At 38.2% G+C, this 26771-nt stretch overlaps 1 protein-coding gene across 1 annotated transcript in view; it reads left to right on the top strand.

The window, feature by feature from the left end:
* The window catches only part of LOC119653715 (liprin-beta-1), a 177341-nt gene that overhangs the window by 41921 nt on the left and 108649 nt on the right, over positions 1-26771 (top strand). The window contains exon 2 of the mRNA XM_038058604.1: positions 23120-23292. Within this exon, the coding sequence (XP_037914532.1) occupies positions 23120-23292 (173 nt within the window). The remainder of the gene's footprint in view (positions 1-23119; positions 23293-26771) is intronic.

Raw genomic sequence — 26771 nt, forward strand, 5'->3', positions numbered from 1 at the left:
GAGTAATTTTTCAGGTTCATTAATAGCCATCTCTTTATTCCTTGGCAAGATCTCAGTTTTAAACTTTCAATAAAACCTGACAGCCCCTGAGGGGCACTTTCACAGAATACGAACAATTTACTCAGCCTACCTTCGCATGCTATAATGACAAACGCATTTACCAGAGAGGGAATTTAACCGATTGTAGTATAATGTAAAACTTCCGAAATGCTTTTTCATCTTCAATCTTACTTAAGATTGAATTGATGAGGCTACCGATGACATCCTTGACTACCGTAAGATCATCTACACAATGGTCCCGTTGATCGTAGTTTGGTCGATACGATATTCGTCAACTGATTGACTGATCAATACAACTGACTTCAGTAGTCTGTCATCGCAAGAATGAATGACACTGCCTTATTCCTGGCCTGCGGAAAAGCGTGACTGAAAGCGACTACAAAGAAAATTGTTGGTTCCGAATATATTAATTCAAAAACTCGGTATTATATCGACCGAAAACCGTGGGTTTGAAGCTTTGGTTAGTCTAAACGATGACCACAATTCTGTTTTTGTTTAAAGATCGATTGGTCCTGAGCCCTCATTGCTTTAATTAAAGGGACAATTTCTTCCTTCCTTCCAATCGGGACTAGTCAACAAAGTATTTTAAAGTCTCCTCTTTGGAGAATCAATTTTGATTCAACCGATACGATAGCTCGAGGCTATGACCTAAAAATTCACTCATAGCAGCCGTGAAGATAGCTATTCTTAACTGAACGTAGCATTTTCGTACTGATCTAAGAGGCCTAGATAGTTCTCGTCTATTCGTACCAAAGGGTTTTTCTCTCCTCTTTTCGAGAAGGACTTGACATCGCGTTTGACGGAGTTTAGAAAAATCTCTTCCTACAATTCAAATACAAGATGTCTAACTTCATACTGCTATAGTTCGTTGATATCTTAATAACCAAGAGATTGAAAACTACCGGTGGAAATACCCAGAACGACTTAAATTCATCCCAAATTCAATTCAAATCCGTAAATCGTGAGGTGTTTAAATAGAACTCGCGAATTTTTCCCCTGGTGCAGCTCAAATGTGACAGAAGCCATATTTAATCAGTCGATTTCGGTATCACCGAAACATACAAAATCCTTAAAATGCCGAAGATTTGTTTCCAACTCGTGATATCCTGCGAGAATTGTACCCAATTCTCCGCTATCTTAACATGGTATGACTTTATTTGACGCTCAGGCTCTACCACACTATGATACCATACTCCACAAAACGCTTGGGGGAGTCCAATGGAGGGAATGACGATGGTACCGAGGTTGAGCATGGAAAGGAATACGTTCATCAGATTTTGGCTCGTTGGTCGGTTAGTAGTTCTCGGTTATCCCTAGCGAACGTGTCTTTTTCGACATTGGCTAGAAAATTCCGTTTTAAATCGAATTGGAGTCAATCTAAGTGCTAACTAGATAGCCATTAGAATTTCCCGCTAAAATTTAATTGATATCCGGATGACGGATATTGACGCTAATTCGATATTGGTTCGCAATCGTGTTACTGTGATATATGCGAAACGTTGAAGGGGACTTAGGGAACGCTTTGACCCGTGCTGTGTGAAAATTGTAAATTGTGTGTACCCATTTGTGAATTAATTAGGCCCTTAAAGTTGTTGAGGCACTCAAAATATTACTCCTTTAGGCGAGACGCCCCACCCTAGCCGGCAAACATCTTGTCATATCAGTACATTATTGTACCTAGGGCTTTACTGGTGAATGACTTGTGTCTCGGGACAATTTTGTGCTGTAGGAAGAACGAGAGAAGGCATATAATGAACAATAAAAGACGTCTTTAAACAACTTTTTTTCTTTGATTCCGCATCCAACACCCCCGTCGTCTAGCACACCCCAAAAGAGTATAGGAAGAACATATTTCGTGGTGTACAGGATTTTACCCACTCCAGTTCTGCCTGTTATGAATTCTTGCATTCTATGTGCTCTTCCGTGTGCGGGAACCCACTTGTTGATTATAAGGTTTTTTTTTCTTTACATTAACTTCCTGTAGTGAGATGGCCAGGATTACATGGGCGCCATGAAGGGCCACCTGAGTTCTTTTGTGAATAATAGTGACATAACTGTAGTGTTTTCATTTTTTCTTTCCTGGCTTTCTTTACGAAAGCTATTTTAAAGGCGATGAAGTGATGGTGGTTTTTCATACACAATGACTTGAATACAGATTTCGGTCGTCGTTGCCAACTTTTATAGATTGTAACTGATACAATGGGGATTTTTCGTTAAATATGAAGAGTATCTTATTTCTGGTTACTGATTATAAATTTTATGTTATATAGTACTTCCTGCTCCATCAAAAAAGGAACTGTAAAAAATGAAAAACTGAAAACGAGGTTTTAATACGCTTTAAATAATTTTTCAGAAAAATTTGGATGGGAAAGAGCAAAAAGTTAAGCACTTTAGCCGCCAGAGTAGTCCCTCACTATCAATTCAACAACTGCTGGAAAAAAGAACAATTCTGACTTTTACTCATACCTGGCGAGAGAAAGTGCTAATAAAAAAGTGATATTCCGTCCATGAAAATTTTAATGCTGGAAAAGTCGAATATTGAGTCACCTAATACACTTTAGAAATAGCTCCTTCGTTTGAAGATTGTATTTTTCATGAATATTTCACAGAAGAGTATAGAATACCACCTGAATCCGTTTAAAACGGCTACCTCTGTTCCTAAAATCGACGTTTCGGGGTTAGGATAGTGAATGTGCTAACTACTTGGAGGTTTCCAAAAATTTGCTTTTTTTAGAGTTCACATTATAAGCACCATAAAAAAGTAGGTAGGTAAGCAGTTGTTAAACTGACCATGGAGTCTAAACCACGAGATATTAGGTTGTTGCACATGAAATCGCCGTTTTGGTACTAAAATTTGAAACGACTTTAAAGCTTACAAAAATTTATTTAATTAATTTATTCAAAACACTTCTCCGCCAAAAAATTATACAGATGCTTAGAAAAGCGATAGTCGGTAGGCGAAAGGTCCGGTGAATATGGTGGATGAGGCAGAGTCTCATACTGCAATTCGTTCAACTTTTGAACCGTTGTCCTGGATACATGAGGTCGCGCATTGTCGTGAAGGAGTATCGCACCACCTCTGTTGACGAATCTCGGCCGTTGAATACTCAATTTTTGGTGCATTTCCTCGTAGTATTCCTGTGCATTTATCGTTTCTCCAGGTGCCAGAGAAGAATAGTGGATAACTCCAGCTGTAGACGACCAAACAGTCACCATTTCCTTCTTCGGTTTGAGGCTCGGTTTCGGCATACGCTTCAGTGGCTCATCAGCATCTAGCCATTGTACTGATCGGCGACTCACGGTCACTATTCTGCACAAAAAGGGATCACTTCTGCTGTGGGAGAGTAAAGAACTGAAAATTTCCATTCGAAGCGCCATGTTTTGCGTAAGGGCATGCGGAACCCATTTGCCGAACTTTTTCACCTTTCCAAGTTGTTGTTTCTCTGCAATGTTTCTCAAAGACTGACGCGTGTCGGAGTCGACTAGCAAAGGCAGCTCGTCGTTGTCAATCGATAGTCCTGGATGTCCACGTGGCTCACTTTGAAGGTTTACGTCGCCTGACCGGAATTTTTCGATCCACTGCCGTATGGTTCGTTCGCTTACCGCATCAGCTGTTAATGTTTCTGGTCGCATCCGCTCTTTTATGGCCGAGTTTGAATTCATACAGAAAAAGTATACGTTCTTGACTCCTTTTCATCCTGTTTCCCTTTTTATTCACTGTTATCCCAACGATGGTCAAAACTGAGCCAACAGCGCCAACTGGTGGTGGTTTGATACAACAAAATCGCACCTAACTTCACTTGATTGTCAAATCGGCCATTTCATGTGCAACAACCTGATATATCTGATTCCAATTTCTGCTCAGCCCATCAATATTTTGGCTGAGAATTTCTCCCTAATATCATTATAAAAATACAAAATAATTTTGATTAAGAATGTTACATGGTGGAAATTGCCGCAGGTTCCAATACAATTACATTTCTAGCTAGTAAGTAGCAATTAGCTGTGTCCCCACAGTTTCTTAAATAAAAAAAATTCGAACTTCTTGTATTTGAAGGACATAGCTTGCAATTTCTGGCTTGTCTGAGGAGCCCAGCTTGTGTTTCTTTTTAGCGTAGAATTTTTAATACTTTTCAGAAGTAATTAAATCTGTAGTGTTTCTTTATTAAGTACATTCGATTTTCTAGTGATGAATATTTCTGATTACCAAATTCATGCCGTTAAATAAGATAGTGGGGTTGCAATGATATGGTACTGTTTACACAAAATTGGAGAAAGATTTAAGAATTCTCTGAATGGATCTGCATTTGACGGTTTTGGCAAATATACTTTCACGGAGGCGCAGAAATCATGCCACACCAGGCTTATCTATGTTCGCTAATGGTCTTTTTTTAAGGTTTTTTCTAAAACTTACTGTCTGTCTGTCTAACCGTCTCTGTCTGTCCGTCAAACGCATTTTTCTCGGATACGGTTATAGCGATTCACACCAAATTTGGTGCAAAACTGGGAACTGTGACTGTTCAGGTAGACAGTAAGTTACGTAATTCTACATCGAATTTTAGGTGGAGGGGTCTCCATACATATCTGCAAAAGGGGTGTACATTTTTTTTCATCAACTATATTCATAAGGGATATCAAATGAAAGGTCTCCGTTAGTACTTTCCAAAGTCGGTCTTGACATTTATTGGAAAGGTGGGGAGTGTGGGAGGATCGAAAGTGATAATTTCTTCAACAAAGCTATTCTCAGAAACTAACCACCCGAAAAATCTGAAAAAAATCAAGAGGCTACTATATGGTGGCTAGGCTCCGAAATACTCTACATAATAATATATGTTCAAATAAAGTTAATAATAGTATATTACTATAATTTTTTATTAATTGTCTGCAAAACCCCCCTTAAGTTCGTTTTAGCACCACGAAATTTTGCAAGAATGTAGGGTACAATATAGGTCATGATCCTACCACCTAGTTTGGTGGAAAGCGTACTATTACTAACAAAATGAAAGTAGGTCAAAGTTGTCGCTTTTTGCAAGTTCAAGACTGAATGCGGATATTCTCATATATTAGATGCTACGCACTAATGGGACTAATGTTGAGTAAGCATGTCTTTATAAAAAAATTACACAAAACCTTTCATACCTGAAGCGTCCAGCTTCCGGTTTACTGTAAAAGAACAGAAAAGGGTAGAATTTAAATGCTTGCATTATATTCCATTGTGCGTGCATGTATGCAGTGGAAAACAGGCGTAGAAACTAAGCACTCAGATTGTAATGGTCTATTGCAATTGACACCTCCGTCGAACGGAATATCTGTTTAAGAACCAAAAGATATGATTCTACCCGCCACTCCCGGAATCGTCAGTACCAAAAATCTAATGCCTGGTCTATCCATAGGCAAGGCACTAACATAGCGAATGTTCCATTGATTCTGCTTCCTCATTACAGGATGGCCCGGGATTATCTTAAGAACTTAAGAAGTCTTTCTGCTATTCGACAAATGCCAATATGGTTCAGACAAGAAATTGACTGTGTCTGCTGGCATTTAGGCTCTGCTAGTTACCCTTATGGGAGGCTTGTGCCCATTTTTTGATACCAGAATTTGGCAATGACACTGGCACTGCAATTGCTAGTCCCGGCAAGAGAGAAATTGAATTTTCGTTTGCTTTGCAATACGAGATTTAATTTTCCTTTATACCACAGGGACCGAGTACCCAGAGCAGTTTCATGGTATTGAATCCAAATGTAGAGTTAAACTAATTTTTGAGATGATCATAAGACTGCCAATGTCTTGAAGGTATTTTGACTATCGCTGCAGATCGCGATACGTCTCTCGGGGATATCACCGCCTGGAAAAAAAAAGTTGAAAAATAAAATAAAAATAACTTCTGCTTGGTATGTTTTAATGTTGAAACAGTATATTTGTGGGTATATAATACACCTTCTCATTGGGCTCCTCCAGACATACAGAACATGATCTGATCTTTAAGGCGCTAATATTTGCTATTGAGGCGAATACTAATATTTCAAAACAAAAATATCGTATTCGCACTTGGAAAAATTAATCCAACAGAATTCGTATTCACACTGGTAAATACGAATACTTTTGTATTCACTTTCGGATATAAGAATACAAGCTTATTCTCATTCATGTGTAAATACGAAAATATTCACTTATTCGAATACATATTATATATATTCGTATTCATAGAAAATTATCATACGAATTTATTCGTATTCGTATTTACAAATACAAGTATGTCCAACACGGCTGCTCTTCCGATACTTGTAACTCAATTTTCCCATTGGAAGCACTTTAGCCTGAAAAGTCATTATACATTTTCGCAAGGATAAAGCTCCCAAATTTTTATCAGAAAGATAGATTCGTGCTCCAAAACCCTATTTTGGTTTTGAGCCATCGGCGTTTAGTTTATTTCGCCACGAGGTTTGTTTGTTCGCCCTTGTTTTCTATATGTTTGAATATAACTTTATATGTTCTACCAAACAGATATATATATGTGGATCTGAGAATCAAAAGGGTTTAGAGGAATTGGATTCTAATATTTTTTCCAAAGGTCTGTGCCCCTCTTGTCCGTTACTTTCCTATAGACTTAAAAGAATTGAGCTGCTAAGGTGAAAATCCAGCTTTTTACATTTGTTTTTGATTTCTATCTTTTTTTAAAAAGACGGCGGCCTGACTTATTTCGAACATTCTGTTTGGGTTAAAAAATCTATTTTATTCCAAAACACAATATATCCCGTTAGTGCATTTAAAGTACTATATCCACTTTGTTCCATAATGTTCTAAATTGTTAACTTACTTGCTAAAATTACTAATCTTAAATTACACATTTGAGATGCAAAATATTGACAATCCCCGAGAATAAAAGTTATTATGTTATTTTTTTTAAATTAATTTCTAAAGAATGATACCCATGACTGTTCAGCTCGTTTCAAAGGACAAGACTTAAAGGCCTTTTCGGAATTTTTCTATCACTATAAGTCTCTGTTTTAATTGATTTAACATCCCTTTTAGATAATTGATATGCAACTTGCAAAAAGTAGGACCTAAAGAACAGGAATATCCATTTCAGAAACGTTTTTAGATTCGGTTTTGAAGAAAATCCAGATGGCTTAGTGATGAGACTTAGGCTTAGGCTGTCGCAGCGGTAAGTCGCGGTTCAAATCTCATTGGTGGCAGAGAAATTTGTATCATGACCGAATGTCGAATACCAGTTGACTCAGCTGTGAATGAGTACCTAAGCCTAATCACGGACGAACACGATGCTGATCACATTGCTTCCTACAGTGTACTATACCATAGTATTGTAATGTATCGTTTCAGTCTTTAATGAAGTGATCTAAAGTGCATCAAGGTGTATTTCAAGAAAATCAAAATGTAACAGAGTGTAAATGCAACGATATCTTTCAAAATGTCAAAAGCTATACAAAATTCTAGCTATTTTAAAGCATTAATTCCATTCTGAGAACTTTGATATGAAAGAAGAGCCTCACATTGGTCTACCCGCATGCGGATTGCTGAAGGGTTTCTGAGGAGCTAAATGTTGATTACACAACTGATTTAAATTGTTGGCTGTGTGCGGGCTGCACACATAGTTTTGATGGTTCGGCAAAAACTGAAAGCGTTTGGCTGGAAAGTTTTGATCCACCTATTGTAGCGATAACTAGTAACAAAAGAATGAGTATTCACGAAGAAAATCAAGGATGCTTCTACCTTTTTGTAATAAATGCCAGTTTTCGACCGACTCTAGATAGGAGAAACTTTCTCTCAAAATTATATTCTCCTATCTTCTTTCGTTTGACTATTGCGATTCGATGTTGTTCGTTCTTTCGGTTTTAATTTTGGCGATGACGTAGACACCATGTACTTCGTCTTGCCTTCATTCATGCGCAGCCCGAGATCTCACGAAACTTGCTCGATATGGATGAAGGTAGGCTGTACATCTCGGGTTGCATAATGTCAATATCGTCAGCGTAGGCCAATAGTTGGGTGAACTTGAAGAGGATGATGCCTCTCGCCTTTACGTCTGCATCGCGACGTTGTTGATGTTGAATGATCTCGAGAGTGATCTTGTGCTTTTACCTGGCCTCGCACATTGGTCAGGGTCATCCTAGTCAGTCTTATGAATTTCGCCGTGATACAGAATTCGGTCATGGTCGTGTACAGTTGTACCCTGCCTATGCTGTCATAGGCACCCAACAAGTTCCCATCGCTTGCCGCAGAGAGAAAATCTGATCTGTTGCTGATTTACCTGGAGTGAACCCTCTTTGGTATTGGTCAATGATGTTCTGGGCGTAGGGGCTATCCGGCCTAGCAACATACCGGAGAATATCTTATAGATGGAACACAGCAACATGATACCTCTATAATCGCTCCCCCTTCTTATGTATAGGACAGATAATGGCTCGCTGATTCAATGTCCCACACCTTGAGCATCAGTTGATGAACCACTCCTGGCGACTTATAGTTTTTAAGTCGGTGGAATTCACGGACTGTTTCTAAAACTAAAGTGTCCCCATTGAACCGGCCGTACATATAAGTTTATTTTATATGGTGATGACGTCATTCATTTTAGAAAGCCGAAAATTTACGTGAAATGCGAAATTTTGATCTCTTATAACTTTGTTATTAATAACAACAAACATCCAAACCAGAATTAAGTCCTATCTTATTGTTACCAAATTAAAATATAGTAATATACCATTCTTAACTTTATTTGAGCAGATATGGGAATGAGATGTATTTTGAGTCTTAGATTTCATATAGATGTTCAATTGTGATTTTTTTCAAATTAGATAGGCTCTTAGAACGAGACCTGTTTCACTTTGCGGCGCACACATTTTGAGTCCTTACTTCTCCGTGTTTCATCCAATATCAAAAATAAGATTAGTTTTGAAAAGTACTAATCGAGCCCTTTCATTTGATAATTCACATGGTCATATTCTGTTTCGCATATATGGGGAGCCCCCCTTAATCCAAACACTAAATCATGCCACTCACTGCATGCAAAGGGCCACACAGACCACATGTGCGCACCAAATTTCGTATCAATCGGTTCAGCCATTTCCTGGTAAATCGGGTGTGGCAGAGAGACTGACATTGAATCGATTTTAATAAGGTTTTTTTTTACACGAAATCTTAAAAATGACTTAATTGTATATCCCCTCTTCAAGACAAATTACAGCCCCATTCTCATGTATGGGAAGTACAGGATTTGAAAGATTCCACAATCTGATTAGATTTCATGACAATAGATTCTGCCTTTTCGAATAAACCGAATGTGACAGACAGGCAGCGCGACGAATAGACAGATATTGAAACGACTTTAATAAGGTTTTACTTTACCCGAAATCTTAATGAAAATTTTCCAAAGCAGACCCTACGGAGCAATTTCAAGCCTGGCAACGTGCAGTTTTAGTACGTATCTTCTCTGCATATTGAGGGTTTCTCCGTCCATAAATCAAGCGAACACTATTTACTGGAATTGGATTTTGTTTGGAAGTTTTATACTCGACAACATCATCATTCACATTCCGTTACTCACTTATCCTTCCTCCCATTGCTACTCTAGGTGTAAAACTTACCAGGCCAGAAAATCAATATGCATTCACCACGCTGCCATTGTACGAGTACTACCCCCCACTCACTCTCGGCGCCAGCAAATACATAGCGACGATCTTTCCCATCCTTTTACATCGTACACCAAAAATGATTTAAAATTATAGAACCAGTAGTTCTGGAGTCTCATCGCCTCACCCCACCTGGAGGATGCCGATACACCTGAGTCTGGAATCTGGGTTGCCAGTGTGAATTGAGACTTGATAATTGCTTTAAAAACCAATTAATAGTTAATGCCCGTTCCTGCTAATATACTCGTTGAGCCAATTTTTGCAGTTTTGCGGTACATTAGCTCGCTTTAATGCAAGAGGGATGAGGTAACTAATTGGGGCAAATGCATACGAACTTTGCTAGCAGTGAATTCTCAATATAGCTCGTCTATAGCTGGTGTGGTGCTTCCAGTTTCGGGAGGAATTCATATAAATCCAATTAAGTTGCAAATATTCAAGGCTTATAATGAAGTTGGGCGAAATTAAAATGAAAATCATGTGAAGGGAAAATTCGAGTTGCTGTACCTAATAGGAAGCAGCCAATTGATGGATTTGATTCCTATTTAAGGACTGAGAGATTTAATTTCACTTTTAATCATATAATTTTGCTCACAATCGCTACTTCTAATGAAACGGGAGGTGTTTTTCGGCTCTTGGCCTTCTTGAAATCAAATAGGCAAATGCCACATACAAATAAAGACTCATCTTGAAAACGAACATATACTTTGCGTGGGAAAATGTAATTGTATGTGCATATCTGGATTGGTTAGTAGTTAGATCATCAAGCTTGTCGCAATAGAAAGTTGTAGATGGAACCTCACTGATGGCAGAATGTTTCAATCATTGGGAGTATCAATAGAATAAACTATGACTGAGGATCTTGGTATATTAGGATAATATTCCCTGGCAAGCAATGCTTGACCGCATTCTCTCCTGCTCTCCTGAGCGCTATAAAATGATTCAAAGTGAATTATTGTGCTTGCAGTTATTGTTACTAATTATGTGATTTTGGTTACCAGTCAATGTATTTTTTACCCTTTGTTTGCAATATTCTTATAAAGTTGCTTATCCAAAGTTTCACGGGCCTAGAGAACTTACTACCATCTTTGAAATTTGTGCGCTAACCAATAGGGATTGAAGGTCAAATGGTAGTTTGTATCCAACTAAAAATTAATTGTCTGTATCCTTTATTATGATTGCACCGTATCACATATTCTGTAATTCTTTCTAAATCCCATCATCACAAGAAACTTGATAATCGAGAGTGTTGATCTTATTTGAAAATGATAAATGTAGTTTGAATTTATCATTTTCACTTCCGCTCGGTCACTGTTTATAGGACACTCGGGCAAAATTTTAACTTCTTTCAAAATTTCATTACTCTTACTCGAAATTTTTTTTTCCAAAAAGAAGTAAAAAATCACAAATTTGGTTACTAATGGTAGAACCGCCCCTATAGAAACTTCCCTGAAACGCGTCTCCTATTTTATAGGGCCATTCTTAGAAACTACCCAATGGAGAAATGTGAAAAAGAATCACCAAACTGTCCCTGTAAAACATCTAGCTCACAAAATCCCCTCTATACCTGTATATATATCTGCTTGGTAGCCCACGTACTCAGAATGATGTCAACGAGCAGCATCTCAGCAGAGTTTGTTCGACGGCATTAAAGTCAAGCGATTCAATGATCAGATGATGCAGATCACTATCAACTCAGTTCACCGCAAGATTCATCTCTTTACTCTCTATGCGCCATAGACAAGTCGACGCAAAAACCTATGACGAGTCTTTCGACGACTATATTATAATTTAGGGTGACCTTAATGGTCATATTGGCGAAAAGGACATCGGTATGTTGGCTAAATACTAAACACACGCAATAAGGGCCACCCTTCGTTCATTTAGCTGAAACTACGAAAAATATTCCACTCGTCTTTATTAAATGGTTGTTGCATCGTCCTATATATTATACCCGCTGAATTTAGCAGACGTCGTTCTGCCTGATATATGATAAACTTGTCTTGTCACTTTGAATATGGGTGTAAAATTACCACATTCTTCGCTCGAAACGATACCATTTAAAAAATGTGTTTGGATTTTTGACTAGCTCCAGCAATGAGTTAGAACTGGTGGCTTAGTCGGTGGTGGCAAATAAACTTTGCCAGTGGAATATCACATACTAGGCATTTCTTAGTTAAACTTCAAAGTACGACAATACTTGCGATTTCTGATGTTTCAAGAGTTGCACTCTTGAAACAGAAGCTCTGATCTGGTCATATTTTCGGCGAGGGTCTTATTTTTCCCATGTTTCAGTTTCGAAATAGAGGCTGTGATTCGTTCTGCTTCCAGTTACTAGTCTCGTTCTTCAGATATTTCTAAAACTCTACTGACTAAAAGTTGCCATGCATGTCTGGCTGATCTTCCAACATCCCATTTTTTAGTAATAGTGCGATTAGTAAGTTAGTAGTGTTAGTAATAGTGCGATTTTCACCAAACTTGGTAAGATCATGCTCTATATTATAGCCTATATCACTCCAAAATTTCATGGTACTAGGATGAACTTAAGGGGGTTTCCAACCAATTACAAAAAATTGTAGTAATATACTATTATTAACTTTATTTAAACAGATATCGGCATGGAAGGTATTTCGGAGCCCAGGCACCATATAGTGGCAGCCTCCTGATTTTTTTCAGATTTTTCGTTTTGGTAGTTTCTGAGAATGGCCCCCTTAAAGAAGTGATCACTTTCAACCCCCTGCGCTCCCCACCCTTCCAACGAATGTCAAAACTAAGATTGGCTTTGAAAAGTACTAATCGAGACCTTTAATTTGATACCCCACAAATTTTACACCCCCCTTTTGCATGTATGGGGACGCCCTCTTAAATGCGACGTAAAAGGATGTAATTCACTGTATGCGTGAGCGTTCATAGTTCCCACCTTTCTACCAAATTTGGTGTCAATCGCTATAACCGTCTCCGAGAAAAATGCGTTTGACGGACAGACAGACAGACATCGGTTTAATAAGGTTTTGTGTTTATATATGCATATCTGCATATATGCACCATTGTAGCGCGATGTAGTGACGAGTTACATCCACGTATATTGCGTAAATACTTTCTCTATATAGGTGTATACCATTTTTCGTGGCGATCGGCTGCCGTATCCTACATAGCGACGAAAACTATGAGCGATACCATGACCGTCCGGTTGTCGATAAAATCTGGCTCAATAGGTTACGGTGGGCGGGTCACTTAATCCGTATGGATGAGAATAATCCAGCCCGGAAAGTCTATAAGGACAATATCTATGGTAGAAAAAGAAGACGAGGCAGACGCTGCCTAAAATGGAGCGATGGCCAGGACGCCAGACAGCTTTTGGGGATATCGAATTGGTGGACCTCGGCGCAAAACCGGGATGTCTGGAGTTCCTTATTAAGGCAGGCCTCGACGGGATACCGGTTGATGATGATGATCGGCTGTACGGTTTCAAAGCCTATAAATCTCAAACGAAAATATATATCAATATCCACTATTAGGGTTTTCTGTAAAACACAACGTTATGAAGATCAGTTCATTGTTTGTCCGTTTGCCTATCTGTCACACGCACTTTTCTCAGAAACGGTTACATCTTTTGGCACGAAATTTGGTCGAAAGGTTGGAACTGTGAACTCCCACAACGTCGAACGTTCCCATGCACATAAAAGATGGATGCACAAGTTTTTTTCATCAAATATAACCATGGGGGTATGAGATGAAAGGCTTCGAGTAGTACTTTCTGAAACAAATATTACTTTTGAGATTTGTTTGCAAAGAGGAGGGCGGAGGTCTGAAATCACCCAACCGAAAAATCTGAAAAAAATTATGGTGGTCCATGCACCTGACATCTAGGTTTCAAAATAATCTACGATACGATATCTATATTTTGAAAATTTACTGCGAACCCTTCTTAAGTTAATTCTAGATCTTAGATTTTATGGTAATATAGGTTTCGCTGAGCTTTGGAAAGCGAACACGTGCTGTAATTGTTAGTGACAACAGCTAGCCGAGGGTGATTTTAATACTTCGGACCGGTGCTCTAAGCGAATGTCGAACTGCATCGTGGAATTGATTCGCGCATCTGTGCAAAGTGGATAAACATTGATTCACACCCTCGGGATCATCAACGTACCTGCCAAATAAAAAAACCAACAACAGCGTCGTTCATCCTCGCCCTTTATGGTTCCGAGTTTCCGTCGGTTTCGAAAGCCAATGCATGTCGCATCGCGGTAATGGATATGGAAGTGACGGAAGCAGCAATGGCTTTACATGCTAGACAGTGATTTCAGAACTTCTTAACTCTACCCGGACCAAGCCTACGATCAAGAAAAGTGCCAATAGAGCGAGTCCTGAGTCCCTATTCTGTGTATTTCGGACCGGACCAAGTTTCCATCTCCCGGAAGTTTTAATTAAAATGCACAATTTTTTTAAAGAAAAGGTATGACTTGGTTCCATTGGGCACTGGAGAAAAACTTATATATGATATGTTCCCCGTCGCCGCATTCAGAAATGTGCAAGATGGCAGCATCAACAACATCATTTTTTTTCAATTTTGAACCAGTATCGTGAACATAAGGATTCTCAGAAATAAGATTAAATGCGAACTCTTCTGTGAATAACTGCAACCCGATAAGTGGGTATTGGAAGGCGTTTATCCTTCTTGCGAACATAGTTAGTCGGTTAGGTGAAATGCCTTATTTTCCCTACACCAAAGGACGAAGCTCATTTATTGTGAGTGGGTGCTCTCTCTGTCTCATGGCTCTTTGAATGACAACAATATATTAAATATTTAGATTTACTTATGCCTGAAAAGGTTTTATAGAAGACAATTCTGAGAGTAATTCGTGGATTTTTTTTAATCATATTTTCTGGTTTTATTATCTCTGCCATTTTCCGCAGAGAATTTCCTGATGAGCAAAGTTTGGGATTTTTCTGAATTTCATAATCTGTAGAAAAATACCGTGCCCGCTCCACCCTTTGGATTTTCTGCTTTTTTCATTATTTCTGCCAGCTCCATTCTCATAACTTCAATGCAAACATGTATACACTTTACATTGTGTGTAACCTCATTTGATATAGTTACTCCGGCTGCCCGGATGGATGGATACTCATGTTTATCTTGCCATCTCATGGTGCATGCAGTGTTTACAGAAGGGTATTGTCCTTTTCGCTGTTCCGTTCTGTCATGTGATTGTTTTGCTTTGTACGCATAGACAGGCATTGTGTTATGTTTTGTATGGTGTATATTGTACTTGACTTTCTTCAAAAAGCTTTCATGTGAATAATATAAATCCTATCTACCGTGAAATCGATTACATTTGATTATTTTCTCTACTTTTTTGCAAAGCTATTCCAGATAGAATGGACGCTCGGCACTGAGGGTCTGGTGCTAGGATATTGAAATATTACTTTATGATTGGCGGTATGTAATGAGTTTTGAAGGGAGTTGAAGCGGCAATATTCAATAATAATGTTGAAGAGAGGGAAATTTTTTTATTGCATTTTCCAGGATTCAATGGGTCAACGAGGCATACTATTATATGATACTATGAAATCGCCCTATGTATCTGCCTGACCCAGAACTTTGCTATTTTGTTAGCTTAGTCCATATTTTGTGGTTGCATAAGCTTTGTATTTTTGTTCTTGGCAATCAAAATCTTCAGGCTTTGTGGTTGTTTGGGCTCAAAAGGAGCGTCAGTTATAGTTATACTTCGAAATACATATGGCTCTGTCTACCATAACTAAAGTAGACATTTTTACATAGGAGGCAATATGAGTTTAAGGAATCTTACAATCTGTGTTTTGAGGGTTTGGTGTAAAACAAAATATTAAAATCGGTTTACCGTCTGTCCATCTGTCTGTCTGTCACGAGCATTTTTCTCGAAAACGGCTATAGCGATTAACACCAAATTTGGTGGAAAGGTGGGCACTGTGAACGCTCACGCATACAATAAGTTACACATTTCTACGTCGAATTTACGTGGATACATGCAAGAGGGGAGTGTAAATTTTTTCTTCACCGAATATAGTCATGTGGGGTATCGAATGAAAGGTCTCGGTTAGTGCTTTCCGAATCCGGTCTTAGTTTTGATATTTGTTGGAAAGGTGGGGAGTGCGGCGATCGAAAATGATCATTTCTTTCACGGATCCATTCACAGAAACTACCCAACCGAAACATTGAGGGCATTGAGTAGTCCTTTGATCACCTCGAAAATCGTTCAGGAATGCAGGAATCGTTTGAACTCTATCTCTAGATTCAATGTGGTGGAACCACTCTGGGTACCTGATCACTGTGCCGTAGAAGGAAATGAAATCTCGGATGCTTTAGCGAAAAAGGGGTCAACCGCCGCTATGCCGGGACCGGAACCAGCAATTGGAGTATCAGTAGCATTGGCTAAGTTTGTTTTCAAAAACTGGGAATAAGCTTCCCATAATGACAGGTGGCAGAGCCTAAATGCTGCTCGACACACCAAACTTTTCCTGCCAGAACCGAACATGCATACCGCAAAGTTTATCCTGTCGAAAAGCAGGAGGACTTGCAGGTGTATTGTGGGTATTCTGACAGGGGCTGGGCATATGTTCAGAATAGGAATTAGTCAAGATGATACGTGTCCCTCCTGTAATGAGGAAGCGGAATCCACTGAGCATTTCCTATGTGAATGCCCCACCTTTGGACGCATCAGGCATCATATCTTTGGTACCGATGTTCTCCAGTTGCGACGGGTAGCATCACATCCACCAACGGAAATCCTGCGGCTGAACCGATTGTTACGTAAATTGGTGAGAGCGTGTGGTTTATTGTTCCCTTTACATATAGCAAGTGCCGCCACTTTGTGTTAAGTTAAAGGGGCTCTCCATACATGTGAATGGAGGGTGTAAATTTTTTTTCACAGACTGTGGCCATGTGGGGCATCAAATGAAAGGGCTCAATTAGTGCTTTTCGAAACTGGTCCTATATTTGACATCAAATGAAAAGTGAGTTCTCAAAATATGACCCTAGGCCTCAAAATGCATCGTATTCCGATATCTGCCCAAATAAAGTTAATAACAGTCTATTGGCATATTTTAGAAATTTAGCCGGAAACTTCTCTCAAGTTCATGCTAGAACTACAAAATTTTGGCGCAAGCATAAGAGATAACATAAGGTATATAAGGTATCCAACTATTATTAACAAAGTTATAGAAGGTGAAACTTTTACATTTTGTGTGAATTTTGCGCATTCTAAAACGTGAATGACGTCAACATAACATATCAATTCGGCAATATCACAACAAAGTGAGCTCACGTGAATGGGAGGTTGCAGGGAAACATTTCAGTTTCTTAATGATTTATATATCAATATCAATTACTCCAGACAGATATATCTATGCATTTATATGTACGTCTAAATGAAGCTTTGGGGTAGTGCTTAATTCAGATAGACATATTTGTACATTGGACCAGCGGTATTCAATATACGTACTTTACATATGTATACTATTATGCACGAAGTAAATCGTAAATGAGTATACGATCAATTTATATACATGCATATAGAATGTTTATTTGTTTAGGATGAGCATAATATCTACGTCTGTAATATGTATGCATTTCTTCCAGTTTGAAAAAAATATGAAGTATTTTTTGGATTTTTAGCCATATCATCATCATCATCAACGGCGCAACAATCAGTATCCGGTCTAGGCCTGCCTTAATAAGGAACTCCAGACATCCCGGTTTTGCGCCGAGGTCCACCAATTCGATATCCCTAAAAGCTGTCTGGCGTCCTGGCCTACGCCATCGCTCCATCTTAGGCAGGGTCTGCCTTGTCTTCTTTTTCTTCCATAGATATTGCCCTTATAGACTTTCCAGGTGGGATCATCCTCATCCATACGGATTAAGTGACCCGTCCACCGTAACCTGTTGAGCCGGATTTTATCCACAACCGGACGGTCATGGTATCGCTCATAAATTTCGTCGTTGTGTAGGCTCGGGAATCGTCCATCCTCATGTAGGGGGCCATACACTTTTCGGAGAATTCTTCTCTCGAACGCGGCCAAGAGTTCGCAATTTTTCTTGCTAAGAACCCAAGTTTCCGAGGAATACATGAGGACTGGCAAGATCATAGTCTTGTACAGTAAGAGCTTTGACCCTATGGTGAGACGTTTCCAGCGGAACAGTTTTTGTAAGCTGAAATAGGCTCTGTTGGCTGACAACAACCGTGCGCGGATTTCATCATCGTAGCTGTTATCGGTTGTGTTTTTCGACCCTAGATAGGAGAAATTGTCAACGGTCTCAAAGTTGTATTCTCCTATCCTTATTCTTCCTGTTTGACCAGTGCGGTTTGACGGCGAATCTGTTCTGTTGTTTCTCGAAAGCCGAATTGTTGGTCGGGGATTATATTTCAACTTATTAGGAACGACAGAATCATTGATGCTAAAAGTTTTTCAAACACTTTTGATAAGATAAGAAGTTGGCTTATCGAGCGGTATGATGCTATTTGTGTCTGATCTTTTCCCGGTTTTGCGACCGTAATTACAAAAGAAATTCTCTACATATTCGGGACCAATTCGTGTTATCGCGTTGAAAATCTCAATCAGATACTTGATAGCATGCAGAGGGATTGATCATTTTGCCTGTAATTTTGTCGTGGTCACATGTTTTTTAGTATCGAGTTCTCTGATGATGCGAGCTACATTTCTAACTCTGAACCGAAGGTTCGTTTTGGCAAATAATGGTGAACATTGCGGAAGTTGAATTTGCTTTTCACTGGGTTGGGAATAGAGACATTTTCTAAATGAGTCGCCAGTGCAGCATCAGAATTTTTTCAGGTGCTGCTGAACAAATCACTTCGGGCGCAGTCATCTTTACCTAGGTCTTTTCAGATTTCTACAAGTTTTTCAGAGGTTCTGAGGTGGTTTTGCATACTCTGGACTGCTTCTCATAGGTTTTTGTTGTTTCTGATAGTTCGGCTCAGATCCCTCTGATCTCTCTCAGATCATATAAAGTAAACTCATATTAACGGCGGAGTTGGGGTTTGAAGACATATTGTGGAATATTTTGGATTTTTAGCTGTGCACTAGTGGGCAAACGTGCACATAAGATGGAACCTTTATACCTGAAGCATCGAACTTCCGACTTGTCTTGAGACTTGATCCAACTTCTCCTATATTTTTGACCAAACCTTGACCTCGAAGAGAAAATTGCAAATGCAGTTTTGTCTAGGACACATGTAATTATGGCCCGAAGTAGAACTAACGAGATCAGTTGAAAAATACAGTTTTGGCGGCTTTTAAAAAAATTGAACTTTAATATGCCCTCATTTTTTCTACCTAAAACATCAGAAAAGGGACTTAACTTAATATCAACGAATCGCGGGAATCCTAGCTCGGACTATAATGATGTGAGAACTTTTGAAAAATATGTTTCCGAGATGAACCATTGGGAATGTAAAATCTTATTTAGTTGCAGTTATTTAAAGACAAGTCTAGAGAATAAAACAAGCAAATCAAGCAAATCGAACAATAAATGGCCGAGCAATCGCAAAAAGTATCCGAAAAAATGTTCTGTCACAAATACAATTCATCTGAAAAATTTTGCGGTTTTGTGTCTTTTTGTTAGTTAATGATTTGTATTAAATTTTATGACTTGCCTTCATAAACAATAAAAAAAAACTGTTGGGAGTTTTGGCTTGAATTCTTGAGACTATATTCTATCGAATTAGTAACTAAAAAAAGCAACAAAAATGCTGACTGCGAAAAGTCTCCTTAAGGAAGGAAAACATTAGAAGGCCCATTTTCAGGTACTTTTTCTTAGTGGGAGAATTAATTGGAATTCAATCAATTTGGACACCATATTAGTCATATTTCGAACAACTGTTGAGTATTTTTTGGAATAATTGAAACCAATAATAACAACAAATAAAGGTCGTAAGTGGACTTCTCTAACTGCAGGACGTGTAATGACTCCCAATTTTTATCTGAAACCAAAAAGGTTTTAATTTTTCCTACGAATTTGAATCTCAATGCAGGAGAAAATAATCAAAATTAAAAATTTTACAGCTGTTAAAAAAGTAATTCAATTTTTAGCATTTTTCCATTAATTATGCAAAAATGTGCATTTAAAAGTTTGATATCATCCCAAAAGCTGGTTCATATTCTTGGTAATTTTATAAGAAATCTCACCTCCAGATTTCATAATGATGGGCTCTTTAGTTTTTGTGTAACAATTCCTCCTAGAGTAAAATGATACCAAGTGATTATAAATGCGCTGTTTATATAGCATTTCAAAATCGAAAGGAAAGGGCATTTCACTTTGAAATTTTTCTGGTGTATATTGGGATAAAACTAAGTTAACGATTTTTGTAATAAAAAAAATCCATCCTGAAAGCCTCCTAATATGCTCCCCTTTTAAGATGAAAGCAAATTGTATTTCTAAAAGTTGTGCCTAATTAAAATTCTAGTCTTTAAGGTTTGTTTTAGTCAGTTGAAGCAGGTGCTTTCAGTCTCAGGTGGCACATGAGGGTCGGAATTCGCGCTGATTTCGTTAAATTTCGCCCTGCGTTTAGAACGCAATGTTTTCTCCGTGCATTTACTTTTTTATGTTAACCTGAAAACTTTTTACCAGTTAGCTATGATCATCATCACTACGTAGAATTTTTTCCATTATCCACCATTTAGAACGTCTACAAAACAAATATCTCAGCTTTTTCAATTTCAATGAAATGTTTACGTCGTTCCATTTTATGCAGGAAGAAAGGATATATTTTCATAAAATACCAATTACAAAAAATTGAGAGCAATGCGACTCAATAAATTATATCTTAAACACAAAACACGCCATCGTTTCCGGTTCAATGGAATGCCTTACCCACTCTTTCTCTACTGTTTTGCACCATGTGATTCTAGGGCGTCCCATTCCAAAAAAGTGGGGTTCATTGCACGACATAGCCAGTAATTCATTCCTAGTTCTTTCTAAAAGTATGACCTATGCACTTCCACTTTTGTCCTCTAATCAACGCATCTACCGGCAACAGGTCCTTATGCCGACTTAGGACATGATTCGAGCTTTTTTTCAGGCCTGTTTATACCAATGACGTGCTAATATATATATTAACGAAGGATTGGAGATTTGGAATAACAGAGGTGGTCACTTTCCATGTGCTGCTTCAATATAACAGCACAGCATCTTTTATTGAAAATTCATGAAAACTTGTGATTCTCCTTTTACAGGGTATGAGAGAGAATGTTTTTCTTTTGGGTAATTTCTCACGGGCACCAAATCCTTAAACAAGTACATAGCACAATAAAAATTTATGAGCCTACAGGGGTGCCTTAGTGCAATGAACTGACAAACTTTTAAGGATGTGGCAGTAAGCATTAATCAACTCTAAGGGTAAATGTAAAAAATCAGGAAAATGTCTTTTATGTCCTGATGTAATACTATATTGAACCGAGTGTGGTGTCAAACGATAGGTATTTTTAAGGTTCATATACATGCTGAATTTGAGCTCACAGGACTTTATCGTTATGAAGTTACATGCAAAAAACAAAGAATCTACATTTCTAGATATCTGGGGTTACAAAGTCCCGTTACACAAAATGCCACTGTTATTGGTTTGACCCGCTAATCGGAAGAACATCCTTCTCTACGACGACATGTGTGCAGCTTCTGACTGGTAGCAGAGGAATTGGATGTCAGACACTGGTCGACTCAGTTGTGAGTGAGTACTTGGGTCAAATCAGGGTAATGTTCTCGAGCGAGTGCATTGCTAACCTCATTGCCCCCGAGTGTGCCGTTTCGATCTTAAAGTGAAGTGTTCCAAGATGTTTCAAGAACTAGATTTAAATTGGATTGTTGTGCCGTCTATTATTATTTAAGTGTTCTAATTGGTAGATTAAATTTGAAAAATCGCCAGGTGATCTTTACTAATATGTTGATTGAGCAAAGACGTTAATCTCAATATTGAAATGAGTAAAGTTTACTTGTATACATTTTCATACCGTTCCACTTACACCACATAAATGGCAAAGATAATGAAATCTAAAGATTTCCCTCTAAAACAAGAAAAAACTACTGCCTATGCTCTGCGTTGTACTACATAGCAGTGAACAGGAATTGCTGCAGATATCACTTAGTATCATTAAGAAGAAGCTCATTAACGCACATGTTGAATTTTGGAAAACATAATTCTAATTATTGCAATTCGAGATGCACACATCTCAATGCCTTTTCATCGTTCATTCCTTCAATTATAAAATCCTTTCGAGTTCAACTTTACAGCATTCGCTACTTAGTCCTTTTTGATGATGTCGCTGCTCTTTTGGACGTCATTACCACTTTACGTAACATTTCCCTTTTTGCCTTGGCCTGCGGTAACTACACGTCTCTTCCAGTCTCGTTTTTCATCCAGCTTTTGCTTTACTTGCATAAATTTTCCTTTTACTTCATTACTTCTGCAGCAATTTTTACTTGTCCTGTGAAACAGAAACTCAATGGCAAGGGATTTCGGTTTGAGCGGGCAATGCACCGACATTTTGTTCAATTTAAAATGGAGAATTTGCTTGCTTTTTCGGTTCATGGATTTTGTCACTTTCTATTTCGTGATAAATGTGTTATGCACTTGATTGGAGGAAATGGGAAAGGCACGCAAGCTCTTGCATTTTACTCGGGAACCGGAGAAGTTCAAAGCACCAAAAAACATTCATAAATACTCTTTAAGGAGCTTATTGCGAGTATTATTTACAGTTTGCTCTGGTATTAGTATTAGCAATAGTTGGAATTTTTCACTCAACTGGGAGGATTAAAGTAGAATTTATAGATTAAGTCGACTTAGAGCCTTTGGGAGAGCTAATGAGTATTCGTCGTTGAATAGGTTTGACCATGCTTGTTTTTTAGAATTTTGGAGCAATGCATGCAGTTTCTAACTTAATTTTTAAAATTCCACTTGTCGAATACCTATAATGGGCTAGACCTCGCTTTTAAAATCCTTTGAAAACATGAGTAAAGTAAAGCTTGTGTTCTTCTTTCTTCTTAGTAGTATGAGAGCAGACTTTCACTCTTTTATAAAATTCGCTTGAACTAGGTAATTTCTTGCTCTAATTGAAATTCTACACTTGAAATATGACATGGCTTAGTGAACTTGCAAAAGGAAACTATACTTCATATTGCAGTGAATATTAAATCATAATTTAAGTGGTTTGCGGCCGAACCTGTTTCAAGGTTCGCCAATTTAACAGTAATCTGTATGACTCGATGGTGGTTGTTTAGATCGTGTAATAATTCAACATCACGCGAGAATAGTGAGTTAACCGCAACTAGCGTGAATGATTTTGAGTATAAGAAGTCCGGTAATGTTTTCATTTCAAATTTCACTTATAGGACAGTTTATATAATCGTAACCTTTTCCCTTTTTCAGGTGCTAACAATCGACTTACATCAAGTCAAGACGTTTCTTCGGTATCCATATCAAATGTTCTCGCAACAGCACAATCACTCGCCCTGGCAATACAGCAGGCAGGAACACACACTCCATCGCCCGATCCTGTGACAGCAGGAATTCTAAATAATTGGCTAGAAACACATTTACCGGTAAGTACAATTTGTAATTTTCTTGTTAATGCGAAATCTTTTTGTGAGATTTTATCAATTGGACTACTAATTTGGTTTAGTGCCCTTGGGAAAAAATTTAGCCATTGTTACCCTAAATCAAATCAGATCAAATTGTAAATAGTGTTTTCTTTGGATACACGTATTACTTCCACAAGGTTGTTAAGGTATCACCATACCATAGTTCGACCAAATTATTATTAACTTCACGTCAAAGCTAATTTCTAATAAAAATTAGATTATAGAAATGGTTGTTTCAAGCACATGGACGATATAGGGTCCATTGTTCTATCCTGTTGTACGTCCCAGTCTTCTCCGAATCTAAGAAAGTTTCCCAAAGCAGAAAGCAAACAGATTTTTCAAATCTGAGGAAGCCGAATAGCTATAAATACCTGAACCTACGACTGCAAGTGGTAGTTTAAAGACCAGTGTCCTGAAAGAAGATCTACCATGGTTTTCATATTTCCATTCATGAGAGAACACCCCTCTAATTGCTTCAGTTTCCTTCACAATGTTTTTGCCTTCTTCCAGATTTTCAAATTACCTGCCTCGATTGCATGAACCTTATGACCTTCCCATAGACAATCTGAAAACCCGCATTCATCCAAGTAACTTGATGTATACCAAAGCGCTTCCCAATGGATGCATAGCTGCGCAAGAGGTCGATTTTCCAAGCGTCAGTGATATTCCCTCCACATATTTGCGTGGTGTCACTTGGAAGTGAATGATAGGTAGATTTAGGCTAGCTTCAAGTCCTGCGTAGGACGTTGTTCTCATCGCTTCAGTTATGTTCAGGCAACAGAGCCTTTGTATTTCTGATAGTAGCTTGTCGGTTCGGTTACCATCATGGGTTTTATTGGGAATGTGTGGATCCAATAAATCCATTGATTTATGTCTACCGTAATTTTGCAAGATCAGTACAACCTGCATGTCGTTTGATATTGTCCTGGAAAATGATGTTTCAATGATAATTTCGAGCTAAAATACACTCCTAACTATCTCACCTTTTGGGATTACTTGTATTCTCGCCTCTAATCAAGCGGGTCGCTTGTAGCTTTTCCACTTAACATTCTCAATGAACGCAATTAGTCCTTTCTAGTGGTTACCGTGAATTCGATTCGAAGGCACAAACTATGAAACCGTTTCACATACTTCGTTCGTAAATCAAGAGAGAAGAACTACTCCCCGTGGAAACTTGTGAAACATCTTCACTTAAACGACTTTCTTGCGACGTCGATGTAAATCTTCGTCCATTCTGTCATGCGCAGAATTCTGAAATAATCAACAACCAGTTGATTCCATGTCTTTTTGCCTCATTAGAAATTATTGTTAACGATCTTTGAATATATCCAACACGAATTCGAATATGTTGATATTAGCTCATAGAATGCGTTGTCCGAGGCATTACCTTCCTGGTAAGAGTTCTATCTGCAGTGGAGCGATCACTTGGGAGTACACATATCCTTTATAGACCGATATACGAATCTTTAAAATTCGGATTCGTATCTATAAAACCAATTAAATGCCATTTGAACCCGCTTAAATGACATAATTTTGCATGCTAGAAACAGTTCTTTGGTGGAGGGCTCTGTTAAGATACCAGCCCAGAATTATGTTAAATGCTGTATCTCAGGCAGATGGTCTGCTGTTTTCACATCACTCTCTGTCTACCTTCCACCCCGCGAATTATCTTACGCTGCGTTTATTAGGCACAAATTTGAATGTTTACCCAGGAAAGAATTCAATCAAAATATATATGAAAACCTCCTTTCCATTTTTAGCGTTTATATTAAGGGGGTCATCCCGTGTGTCGCATCCGCGGAATCGATTTTTTTTTTGCCATCAATTGTATCTAGATATAGTGTAGAATATATGGGCAAAGTGATTTTTTGATATTCGGAGTCGTTCGGAAGTTATAGTTTTAAACACGTGATAGGTCACATGTCAGATTTATGTCGATCGCTGTAATATTGCTGCTCGAATGACGTTCGAATGACTTCGCTAAAAGGACAAGAATTGAAGCCTAGGCCGTACATGTGTTTCTTGGCGAAACCTAAGGTCCATGGACTAGGTATAGCAGATTAACGGTCAGTTAAGGTTTTATGGCTAAAAATCGCATTCTATTCTTTAAATGCGTTTTTCTCGAAACTACATGTTGAAAACCGGCTGCCATCATAGCCCAAAATCTATCCAACCAAATTCTTTGAAATTTTCAGGACTTATTCAGAACGTATTTCTACGGTCCGCAAACTAGGAACTAGGAAACACCAAAATTCGAAAAAAAGTTTAACAAGGCACCAAAAATTTACTTTTTAATATTTTTTAATAATCCTAGTTTGCGGATTGCAGTTAAGTCTGTGCGTTAAAATGCCGTTTACTTTTTTCTCTAAGATGATCGCAGCGCCCTCTAGCGTGGCAGCAGAAAACCACCTTTTTTGGAGATGGGTGTATAAATTGCTCTGTATTTCAATAATGAACTATGTGATCGAACTGGAAAAAATATTATGCACGTTCAAGGTATTAATAAATCTATGGTGAAAAATTCGTATTTGTACCTTTCTCCAGTTCTTCACAAAAAATTTCTAAAAAAAAGTAAAAAAAAACGGCCTTCACACGGGATGACCCCCTTAATGAAATTAAAGTTTGAAGCTTTTGCCAGTTTTATGTTCTTCAGATTTTTCTAACTTTCTCCATACGCCGTTGATAGAGAATTATGTTGAGGAGTACTCTTGCCGTCGTTTGCTTTGCTAATTCTGAATTTCATCAATATATTTTCTCCATCTTGGGCATACTGACAAATTCTAAAACGTAATGCATTCGACACACCTATCATGGATTATGATTTGAATGCTGAGTTCAAGTTTGCAACTTATCCAATTAGTTTTCCAAGGAGATCAGGATTTAGTTGCTGGGGACTATTAGAAAATTTGTATGCCTATGCTCCCAGAATGCTTACTGACGGGGGTGCATTACCGAGTGGTTCTATCGTACTGCTCGTTTGGTCATTGATGAACTTCCAGCCTTCCACTACAAGTGTCCTTTCTGTTGACAGCGAAGTAAGCAGAAATCAAGAGAATCCGTTCATCTGACTGTTTCTAAATAGTGTAAATCAGTAGCAAGGCATCCCATACTTTTGCTCCCGGATCTTTTTAAAGTTTTATTTCTAAAACAAAACCTTATTAAAATCGGTTCAATGTCTGTCTGTCTGTCTGACTTTGTCACAAAAAAAATAAAAATTAGAGGCAAAAAAAGGAAAAAGAGACATCAATATGTTAAAAACATTATTTACTATAACAATTGAATTGAATTAGGTTCATACAGAAACCAATTAGGTAAGGAACATCTGTATCAAATTTGAAGTAGATCGCCCCCTTTTTGAGTTATATTGCACTTGCGCGGGAAAAACGGTTTTAAAATTTTCATTCGTGAAAAGTAAAGTTTATAGGGTTTAATGCTTACTT

Source organism: Hermetia illucens, chromosome 4, assembly GCF_905115235.1.
Source record: "Hermetia illucens chromosome 4, iHerIll2.2.curated.20191125, whole genome shotgun sequence".
NCBI classification, from domain to species: Eukaryota; Metazoa; Arthropoda; class Insecta; order Diptera; family Stratiomyidae; genus Hermetia; species Hermetia illucens.